General features: G+C 40.4%; 1 protein-coding gene across 2 annotated transcripts in view; it reads left to right on the forward strand.

Annotated features, from left to right (window-relative positions):
* Nucleotides 1-12,084, forward strand: part of DMGDH (dimethylglycine dehydrogenase) — a 635,937-nt gene that overhangs the window by 329,278 nt on the left and 294,575 nt on the right. For both annotated transcript variants that reach the window (XM_078675210.1, XM_078675209.1), the window contains exons 6-7: nt 10,479-10,727; nt 11,066-11,264. In XM_078675210.1, the coding sequence (XP_078531336.1) occupies nt 10,479-10,727; nt 11,066-11,264 (448 nt within the window). The remainder of the gene's footprint in view (nt 1-10,478; nt 10,728-11,065; nt 11,265-12,084) is intronic.

Below are 12,084 nucleotides of genomic sequence, written 5' to 3' on the forward strand. Positions count from 1 at the left end.
TTACAATACATAATGACGGCCAATGCCATAATGACCCTTTCTGAGGCAAGGCTGTTCAAATATACAAGAACAAGAAAATAATGACATAGTGCCAAAATAACCTTGCCAAACTGAACTTAAAATAAGCAGCTAAGAAAAAAAAAAAAAAAAATATATATATATATATATATATATATATATATATATATATATATATATATATATATATATATATATAATATAATATATTCTCCAACAAACTCCCAAAAGCATTTAAGTGGGCACACGACGGCACCCCCACCATCCGGTTCTCTCACCTCGGGCCAGCTCGCCTTTCTTCTTCTTTTCTATTTTACCATGCCAACACGTTTCGAGGCACTACGCCTCTTCTTCGTGGGCTGACACAAAGGTTGCATTGATCGCTCACTTCACTGAATTTCATTTTTATACTGAATTTTATTCACCGCCTTTAGTAGGCGTGCTGGGACTTGTAGTCCGTGAAAGTAAGTATAATTCATTATGCCTATAGTAGGCTCAATGTATGTCCATATTTCAAATCCTTTAGTAGGACTGAAGGCAAGAAAAAGCTTGCTTCATAAGCACTTTGGGGTGACGTGCTGCACGATGCAAAAGGATCCGCACCACAGCCTTTCATAACTCCCGAAATGGTGCTCCACTTCACGGCTTGGGCAGCCGTGTCATCATGTTCTCCAACAAACGCCCAAAAGCATTTAAGTGGTCACACGACGGCACTCCCACCATCCGGTTCTCTCACCTCGGGCCAGCTCGCCTTTCTTCTTCCATTCTATTTTACCATGCTGACACGTTTCGAGGCACTACGCCTTTTCTTCATGGGCTGACACAAAGGTTGCATTGATTTTATTAGCGCCGAGCTTTGAAGCACTAAATCTGGCTATGCTCCGTGAATGGGGCGAAAGTAATTTGGAAGCCTCGATGAATCTGAATCTGGTGAAAATCCTAGTTAAATACGCAGCAATTGATCAGCAGGTGTTACTTGATGAAATAAAGAAAATCAATGAAGAGTTAGAAGTGGCAAGCCAGAATGCTCAATGTAAGGATTTAATTGAGAAAACCAGAAAGGATATCAGTGAACGCCTAAAGAAGCATGAAGACCGGATTAAAATCCGCAAAGTGCATAAATTCGCAAGGGACTTTAAGGACTATGAATTGGGGCAAATTTACACATTCTCTAAAAATTTCGACCATGCCAAGAAGTTAAAAATTAGTGACAAAAGAGCAACCTCAGGTGCGCTGCAAAGTGGTGCATTAACAGAACAGACCATCGATACAGAGGGGGATACTATATCTATATCCAGTGCCTCTGGTTCTGAAAGTAGCAGCGGCATGAATTCCGAAAGCAATCTGGTCCTAAATCTTAGTGAAGAGATTGATTTTTTTAGTGGAGGACAGGCTAAAAACATTGCGTCCGAGAATAAGGAATGGTCAAGAAAGAGGAAAAACGCAAAACGCAGAGCAAGAAGAAAAAGACAACAAAAAAATACAGCCAAAGAAAAAGCTGTGGTTCAAAAAGAAAAAAACAGATTTAACGATTACTAATTTATCGTCAACCACGCTATCAACTGCGGAAGAGTATCTCCTTGCACTTGGCCTCAATTATTGCCCAGAGAGTTCTTTTAACTATTCAAGCACCAGGGCAGATGTCTTCTGCTTCATAAGAAAATTGAAGTTAAAAAAGTTTTTTACGATAAAGGCAGGAGGGAGTACTGATAATTCACTCAACAACGGAAAATCAGGTGACCTAGTGCTCAAACAGTACAAGCATCTGACGTCCACACTTTTTTGACTTTGCACGATTTGATAACACCAGGATCAGAACAAGTTAATTTACTCGATGAGGAAACAACTAACACTCAAGAGCGTCTAAGAGGTATAGAAGTAAAACAAAGGGGAGCAGGGGAAAGTCCATTCAAATCCAAAAGTGTTTTTACTCCCAATATGCCCAAAGATGCAATAGACATTTTCCATGAGTGTGTTGTTGAAGATCTAAAAAAGCTGAATCGCGCAGTGCAAAAGCAACATCATCAAAAAAAGAAATATCACAATCTCGAACAATACACCAAGTTGATGAAAAAATGATCAGAGAATCAAGAAATAATCATAAACAAATCTGATAAAGGAGGCAATATTGTCTTATGGCCAAGGTCAGACTATATAAAAGATGCCATGATACAATTGGGTGATGCACAGTGTTATGTGAAATCAAGTGGAATGGAATACAAGAAGGCAAAAGACTCTAAAGAAACTATTGTATGAGTTTAAAAGAAATGGTCTAATATCCTTGGCTGAATTTAAGTTTTTGCATGTGGAACATCCAGTAATTCCAATTCTTTACTTAATACCAAAGGTGCATAAAATGGCCTTGCCTACACCTGGCGGAACATGTGTCTTAATACATAGATTATTTCATCCAAGAACATGTAAAAAGTCTCCTGAGTTATGTGAGAGATACAGGGGACTTTTTAAACAAACTTGGCAGTATTAAATGGGATAGTGACTGGTGTTTAATTACATTAGACATTGAGTCGCTATACACAAGTATTGAACATGAGGCAGGCCTACGTGCGGTTAAGTATTTCCTAGGCACAAAATCTTGTGAATATTATAGTCACAATAAGATAATGTGTGAGCTAACCGCATGGTGTCTGAACAACAATTTGTTCTTGTTTAACAAGGAATATTGGAAACAGGAAAGAGGTGTAGCAATGGGATCCTGTTTCTCCCCCAGCTACGCGTGTTTACACGTGGGCTGGTGGGAGAAACGGGTCCTAGAATGCATACCCAATAGACACAAAGTGAAATACTGGCTTCGCTTCATTGATGACGTTTTTGCAATTTGGGAGGGTGATCTCAAAAGTGCGGAGGAGTTTGTAAATGATTTAAATGACAATTCGTGTAACTTGCACTTTACATCCAATATTAGTACATTAACAGTGGAATGTTTGGATGTACGTATTACAGTAACTGACAACACGCTAGAAACAACCTTGTTCAGAAAGAAAACTGCTGTCAACAGTATACTACATGCCAGCAGCAGCCATCCCCGTCATTTAATTGAAAGCATTCCATTGGGTGAGCTGCTAAAATTAAAACTAAATTGCAGTTCCCCACAAGATTATGACAGCTCTGCCAAAGAAATGATGTATAGATTAAAAGATAGAGGGTATTCTCAAGCTACTCTCTCTAAAGCTTTGGGAAGGGCAGGGGAGCAAACACGCGAATCATTATTGAGCCCAAAAACCACAGTGGTTATAGATAAAGAAGAAAGTCCCCGATTGATAACCACATTTAGTAAACAGGAAAGGAAAATCAAAGCCATCATTAAAAAGAACTGGCCCATTGTGCTCACTGATGGTGTGCTCGCCAATAGATTAGACGAGTCGCCTACTATTACTTTCAGGCGAGCTAGATCAATGAGAAACAAGTCCAGAAATCAGAACTGACGGGACGTGCCTTGCACCAAGACAGTTTTTTTCAAATGCTCTACATGCAGGGCATGCAGATTCGGAGTAAATACAACTCATTATATGACTCCTTTCTCCAACACACGTGTTGCTATCAAGGGAAGTTACGGATGCCGCACTGAGTATGCTGTGTATGTTCTGACGTGCACCTGCGGGCTACGCTATGTTGGTAGCACGAAGCTGCGGGTGCACGTCCGAATACTGCAGCATCTCAGGGCTATCGTCAACAATGACGCGGCATATCCCGTAGCAAGACATTTTAAAGCAGCACACAACAACAATTTGAGCTGCCTTTCATACTTTGTAATAAATGCGATAGCAGTGAAATCGAACAACTTCCCTTGGCAAAGGTGCTGAGAGATTAAGCCCAAATACTAGTATTGGACACAAAGATACTCAAGCATAAACATAAGCACTTCTATATGAAATATATGAAGTTTATTAAAATAAAGCCTCTAAAACATTTAAAAACACATCATCATTTCATAGACTCCCTATACAGAATCATCACAATTAAAATTCATCTAGATTTCTCAAATTATCATACTGTAATCAATCATCTAGACACAAATCATCACCTAGGTTAAAATAATAACATGCAAAAGGGTATGTAATTGAAAAAAGAGAGAGGAGAGACAAACAAAGACACAACAATTTGTCATAAGGATTTGCACATCAAAAGTCTCATTCAAAACTCAATCCTAGACCCGCTTGATTTGTGTTATTCTCAGGATGAGCTTGATTACTCGATTGTGCGATAGCACCGTTACGCAGAGGAGGAGATAGGTAGAAACTGTACAATTGTCGAGTTGGACAGTAAAAATCCGAATGGGTTGAATAATACCGAAGATCTGCATCATTATTTATAGATTTCCTTCATCCCGGTTTATTAGCTGGATGTATGAGTCAATACTGTCAGGAAATTGTAAATGAGCAAAAGGTTTATATCTTCAGGTGTTATGAAGGTTGTATTGATGAAACTGATGTATTTGGAATGAAAAATGAATTTTAGTCCTCCATGATAACCGCAAGTTATTTTAAAGTAATTGAATGTATTGTGTAAATTTAAGGTTTATGGATTATGTATTGTCTAGCACTTTGAGCACTTTATGGTTTTAAGCACTTTAGACGGCCTATAGTAAGTTTGACTAGGATCAGATGGAATATATGCATTTATGCAGTAACGATGACTCACGAAATTTGTTGAAACTAAAACTCCATGAAATAGAGTTAAGAAACATCATTATGGTCAAATAGATTTGCACATATTTATGTACTCATTCCCACTGAAAACCATATGGTTACAAAGGAGATACTATATTGTACATATGAGATTTATATATTTATAGTTTTAACATATGAAATTATATTTATGGATTTTATCATATCCGTGCATATTTATTGAGATTTATTTTGACGTAATTGCTGGCAACTGATGCTTCAAAACTTTATTATTTATTCAATGCAAAATGTTGCACGATAAATAATGGAGGAGTGTATTTATATTCAGGCTTTTAAGCCGAGTATGAGAGTCAATGATTACAAATGTTTACATATGCACAATTGTGGGTATGCTGATTAAGAGATCATGTAATGCAAGTAGAAAAAAGATCGATCTATCTGCAATGTTCAAACAAAAAGGCGTATTTCATTAGTATGTCTTCTATGTCCATGCTAAAGTGCATCACGTGACTATGTGCACTAGGGGCGGGCAGTTCAATGATATTTAAAAGGTATACAATGCTGCCAGAAACTTTGTGTGAGCAAGAGCATGGCTGTGATCGAAACGCGTTGCAGCAGAGCGGGAAAATAATAAATACCTTTCAACATCCTGTGATTCTGGGCAAATCACTTAATCTCCCCGTGCCTAACAAAAACAACAGGCCTCAAATATATTCAGCGTTTTTGAAGTTATCATTTAAAGTGTCTGCCATACGATCCATTGTGAGAGCCTGCTGTAGTCTGGCATGCCTTTGTGTCAGAGAAGCGACTTCCTTCCATTTCCAGGAGGACACCACCGCCATTTTTTGCAGCTCTGAAGGCAAAGCCAGAGTATGGATTGAACGTCTGATATTTGAGGGAATCATCTCTGAGACCAAGAAGCGTAAAGCCAACATCGTCTGGGAGAGGATATCCTAAAAGGTTTTTGATCTGAGCTAGTATTTCTTCCCAAAACAGGGGGACCGTGAGGCAGTCCCACCGGATATGTCGGAAGTCCTCCAACAAGCTGCAACCTTTCCAACATAGATCAGAGTTATTGGGGAAGATTTTCGACTAGTTGGTAGGCTAGAGGTACCAGTCATATACTTTATAGTGGGCCTCTCGGATTCCCATGGAATGTTTGAACCTGGGTATATCTTTTGAAAGCTTACTCCATTGTGTAGCCAAGATGGTGCTTCCTAGTATTGGCCCCCGGAAGCCCATGTGAGTGATTGAGGAGAAGTGGTCGTTGAAATCAGTAAGGCGTGGAGGAAAGAGAAACAGCCCTTAGAGACACCTCCAGTTTTGACCAAACGTTCAATGGGTTGGAGATCTCTAGTGGCTACCTCACGAACATCAGGATGGAGAACCCAGTGTTGAAGGTGAGTGCATTGGTAGATTTCTGACACGGGTAGATGGAAGTCCCTCTGGCAGTGCTTGAATAATAGGATATCCCAGTTACGGAGAAGGTTAGAGACAGTAAGGCAACACCATCCTCCATGCATCCAAGGATCTCAAATGCAAAGTTGGAGGGAACGCGGGATTATAATGAATTAGGGTCGATGGTGAGGGGAAGGTGGTCCAGGCCACCCTTCTATTAATCTTGTCTGAGATTTGTAGGGAAGTCTTGGTGTACTGAGGTACACATTTAGGGGACGGTCTGCTTTGGGCTTCCATAGGAGGTCCCAGATATATCTACCCAACACTGCTCTATCCATATGGAGCCAGTGCTCGTCATACTCCGTGCTGACCACTCAACAATCCCTCCCAACTGAGCCGCTGTATCGTAAATTTCTAAATCCAGAAATGCTAATACCCCCTGAGCTCTTCGAGTTGTTTGTAAGGAGGACGAGTCCTCTGACCCTGCCAGAAAAACCTCATAATCATAGATTGCAAGACTGGCAGGAACCCTCTATGTAACTCAATCGGCAGTCCTTGGAAAAGATACAAGAGTCTCGGCAGACTGTTCGTTTTGATTACTTGTATATGATCCAGCCATGTGATATACATTGGAGCTCAGCTACAAAAGTCCTTCTTGAGTTGCTGGAGGAGCGGAGGATAGTTAGCCTTGAAGAGGACCGAGACCTAGGGGGTAATCCTGATGCCAAAGTAAGTAATCTCTTTTTTTAGCCTCACAAAAGGGGGCAAATGCCACCAGCATGTCCATTTCCCCTTGCGACAGGGTGAGATTGGCAAGATATGATTTGGAGAGATTGACATGATAACCCAACACCCTCTAAAAATTCCAAATCTCCGTTTGCACAGCATCTAGGGTCGAGCTTGGTGAGTTTAAAGTTATTAGGACATCGTCCGCACGTGATCTGTGTACTCTAGCAGTGAGGGGCTCAATACTAAGTGCAAACATTAAAGGGGAGAAAGGGCAGCCTTGTCTAGTCCTCCTCCCCAAATTGAACTATTCCGAGCCTACCCAGTTGACCAGAACCCAGGCACTAGGCTGTGTATAGTTGGCTTTAATCAAAGCTATAAATTTATTGCAGAACCCAAAGCATTTTAAAGTGCAGAATAAGAAAGTCCAATCCACCTGTTCAAAAGGTTTCTCTGCATCTAGTGCTAGTAAAACTGCTGGGACTTACTTTTTTTGCTGCTTTTTCGACCAGATGGATAACCCTATGGAGATTGTAATGGGTTTGTCTGCCGCTAATAAAGTGGATTGATCTGGATGGATCAGCTCAGGCATTAACGCCTTGAGCCTAGTGGCTAAAATCTTTGGATATATTTTGGCATCTAGATTGAGTAATGCGATGGGGCGGTAAGAACTGCATAGTTGTGGGTCCTTTCCTGGTTTGCGGATAACCAAGATAAGTGCTTCACTCATTGATAGTGTTACCGCCATGGAGGTTGCTATCGAATTGAAAAGAGCCACCATGTGCGGTTTCAGCTCAGAGCCAAAGGTCTTATAAAAGTGTGCTATTTGGCCATCTGTGCCTGGGGATTTGTGGAGTTTAAGGCCTGCTATGGCCTCCTCGTCTATGGGCCCTTGCAATAGCTCATTTTGAGCATCAGTTACTTTCGGGCGCTCCACTCCCACCAGATAATCGGCCTGCTTGACTTCACTATATCCCTCAGCAGCCTAAAGGGTCTTATAGAAGTCTCCAAATGTTTGGACCTTTTTCTGTAAATACTGTTTACTGCACATTAGACTAATTCTTACAGTAGCGTTAATTGGGGAGATTGTTATTGGACTCTTCCAGTAGAGAATAGTTATAGCCAAGAAGAGCATAATCACAGCCATTAATCATTTACTTTTTCGTACCCTGAAACCATTGACACAGGAAGTCTTTATTTTTCATTATGTTTATAGAGCAAGTCACAAAATCTTTGAGAAATTAGATAGTAGTATTTTTTAGAATAACATTGACAGCTTTGAGTGGCCATTGATATTTATTGCCAGGGCTGAAAGTTGCACTAGCTGAAACAATAAGACCAGGTTCAACCCCCTTATACAAGTTCAGATTTTTTGTGCTTCGAAGGGCAGACTTCACAATTCTTTGGTAAGGTGATGCTCATAAGTTTAACTCCATTTTTCTTCAGACAAGAATGAAACGCAACTCTGGAGTTTAGTTTATTCTTTGGTCTCGGCCAGTTTCTCAACCGACCTCTCATTTTTGGCAGTAAAGCATTCTACGCTGATATCTATCCGTATGAAGGACAACGGATTGTCGTCTTCTACATTTTAGATGAGAAGCACTGCAACCTGTTAGACGTGGATTTTGTCTGACATCCTAATTCAAGCTTTAAGCATTTCACAGAAATTGAATTTCTGATGCTGAATGCTTCCCACAAGAGAGGATTTTCCACAGTATTAAGGTTTTTCTCCTTCTGAAGCCACGATCAGGGATTCTGTATATTACATGGGGGCTGATCAGAGCATTGTATGCTGTGATAATAATTTTTTCATGTCAATGTTCATACTTTGAATTTAATCTATTATAGTTTTGTATTATGGATTTAATAAGCAAACGATGATAACTTCTGATCCCTTATTCGTTGAAGTTTGACACTTGTCAAAACATTTATTTGTATCACCCATAATCATATATTCATCCTTAAGTGGTTCATTTTGAGCTTGCTAAGCCTATACTGCTCAACCAGCTTGAGCGTAGTTGATCAGTGTATGCAAAACATTAACAACAACTTTACTCTGTGTCCTCCTTGGACGTTATATGTCCTAGACACAGCACCTTCCAAGCAGTCACCCAGTTGTGTTGATACAGATGATGGACTTCTTTCAAAAAACGTACCAGGAGTCCTGTATTGTCATTTTGTCCACAGCAGTCTAATATCACTTAAGTCAAACGCTGTTTGTAGATCAGTGTTTAGGTTCCTCTTCTTTCCTGCTGCTAGACGACATAAGTTAGAAAGGGCTAATTTGTTATGTAAAGGACAACAACTTTTGGTGAAGTGGTTTGTGCTTTAAGGAGTATTTTATTGAAACTGACCTCGTGCAGTAGATGTTGATACAAGACTTCAACTAGAGCTTTACTGGCTGTCTGAGCATTATCATCGATTTGTAATTACCTGATTTCGCTCTGCAGCCTTTTTTAATTAGACTGGGATCCCATTTGAGCCTTCCTGTGCAGGAGGAGTTCTGGGTTCACCTTTATTGTTTCAAAAACTGTTGTCAAAATAATTTCCCATCAAATCGAATAACACTTCAACACAATAGCGAATAGGCCATCTTGTCCAATGGCCCAAGATGGTATCACAGCATAGGTTTTGGAAGTGAATTATCTGGCATAACATAGTTGGCCAGCACTATGAATTTGATTGAGATCTCTCTATCGCAAGTTATCATTTTAGTCCTATAGGGCAGAAGTCTATACAACACATTTTGCGTCAGTATCATGTGTGCACTGTTTAACTTTTTCAAGTTTCTAGAACGTTTTAATACCCTTTAGCCAATGACCTTTGTCACAATGTCCCAGATCACTGACCCCTTAGTTCTGTTTTTGGGATAATCAATATTTACAGTGCCTCTCTCTCTCTCTCACAGGCAGGCAGCAAGCTTTTCTCCTATCTGGTCAGTATTTGATTACATCAGATTGAGCTAATCCTGCTCTTTGGTTCCTCTGTATTGCTCTCAATGTGCTTTTGAACCAGGGCGAAATAAATCCCTGGGATCAGGCTGCGGCTTTTCTCTTTTTATGCTCTAACCCATAGCCGTTTCAAGTGGGAACCTCATTAGCTCAATATATGGCTTCATTACCTCCTCCTTGGTCAATTAAGGACTTGTAGTCAGTTAACATCTGATAGCAGCTTTTTACCTCTTCTCAATTGCAACTGAACCAAATTTGAAAAGTTTATTCATGATCCATTTGCAGTAGTTGAACACACCACAGTACAAGGATAATGTGTTTTTATTTCTAGTCCCTGGGGAGGGTGGTAGCTTTCAGAGCGATCCTAGTTGTAAAAGTAGCCAGTCATCCGACTATGAACCCCCTTGACAATCCTGAAGTCCAACACGGATTTGGACAATTTGTCCAGGAGTAATGTTCTCGACCATCACCACTTTACGACTATTCTGCATCCAAAAGTTCACATTTATTATGGGTCTGTTGATCAAGATTAGCTTCAAGAAATTGTTGGGCTGGGATTCTCAAGGTTTGTTATATCAATCTACCAGTTTATCAACTAACAATTGACCAGTCAGGCTGCCATTACAATCACTGGGTTAGATGAAAACGTGTGTAATGTTGCTCTCCATTGAGAACAGTTGCCATGAGGCTGTAGAATATGTGTACATGATATTTACTTCCACGTTTTTATTTCTTTAAGGTTTCTGGGCCCGTGAAGTAGGAAAACTGATAGGATTAAGTCATCCTCTCATACCTGTCCACCATCAATACATTGTCACAGCCAGTGTCCCGGAAGTGAAAGCACTAAAGAGAGAGCTCCCTGTCCTCCGAGATCTGGAGGGGTCGTATTATCTAAGGCAAGAAAGAGACGGGCTGCTGTTTGGCCCGTATGAGAGTCCGGAGAAAATGAAGCTGCAAGAGTCCTGGGTGACTGATGGTGTGCCCCCAGGTGAGTGTGTTTTATTGTCTATTTTTATGTGACATTTCGATATAGTGGTGTTATGCTCCTAAATTGCAGATATTTAAGGCACTAGGATTTGAAGGCATGGTAAATTATGGTAATGGCCTACCTAAAGTAAAGTACAAGCCGATGTTTTGAAAGGCTGCAAGGCAGCAATGGATTAAGGGGGTATGATAACCTAGCCACGTACATGGCATGGTCTGACCGACTTTACAGTGTCTCAAAATATTAGTGAATCTATAACAATGTTTACATATTAAATTTAGTTGTTCTTTGCTTCTAGAACTTTAAGTACTAGTGTAATGTAATGTGAGTATATTTTTCAGGTTTTGGGAAGGAACTCTTTGAGTCCGACTTGGACAGGTTGATGACTCACGTGGAGGCAGCGATGGATATGGTTCCTGTCTTGAAAGAAGCAGATATCACCAATATAGTGTCAGGTCCCATCACTTATTCTCCAGACATTCTTCCCATGGTTGGACCACACCAGGGAGTCCGAAATTACTGGGTCGCTGTTGGCTTTGGGTAAGTAGAGTTGATGTTAAAGTTGTGGTAGATAAGTGCTGCAGTTAAGGGAGATATTAGTTGGTCATATTCAATTGTTACCTTAGAAAATGCGTGGTGTTTGATTGGCCCCTTGTGTCTCTCTCTGACATAGTTCCTAAATATGAATCTCTAGGTAGAGTACTTGTTTCATTTCAGGATCGCCCAAAATGCCCCCTAACAATCCCTGTGCCATCGTTGAATATCTGACGACTCCTCCATAATGTGTTGTTGTTGCTCCTTTCCTCTGCTACCAATGCGGCTAAAGCGCCTCACACTACCTTGCTTGGCTCTCTTAAGTTGTCCTGCTCACTGGAGCAGGTACTACATATCAGACTCCTCAAAAAGGTGTGGCAGCCCCCCCTCTTATGGAGGTCAGCACTGTAGACAGTGAAGATTTCATGAGAATCCATTCCATGCCGAGGGAGTGGCGTTTGCATGGCCAATAATATGTAAGTTCATGCCTTACACACTAAAGTTGAGCACAGAAAGGCCTCTTGGTAACATCAAAGGGATTGGAATTTAGTGACCTGAACATCTTACAGGGAGATGTTCTTAGACCGGATCTGGGTAATATCTATGAAGATTTTATAGATAAACTGAGTTCCTATTTTAAAATTACAGGACTAAATAGACGGAAAAATAATAATTTTTAAAAAAAAGCTAACCCCTGGTTTACAGGAGATTGCAGGGAAAAGAGGAAATCCATCTTGCTTGCAATTCAGAAAAAGGACCCAGTAGCTCTAAGGGTAGCCAGAAAGGAATATAAAAATACAATAGAATTGGCAAAACGAACATGGGA

Source organism: Lissotriton helveticus, chromosome 2_1 (genome assembly GCF_964261635.1).
Source record: "Lissotriton helveticus chromosome 2_1, aLisHel1.1, whole genome shotgun sequence".
In the NCBI taxonomy this organism is placed as follows: Eukaryota; Metazoa; Chordata; class Amphibia; order Caudata; family Salamandridae; genus Lissotriton; species Lissotriton helveticus.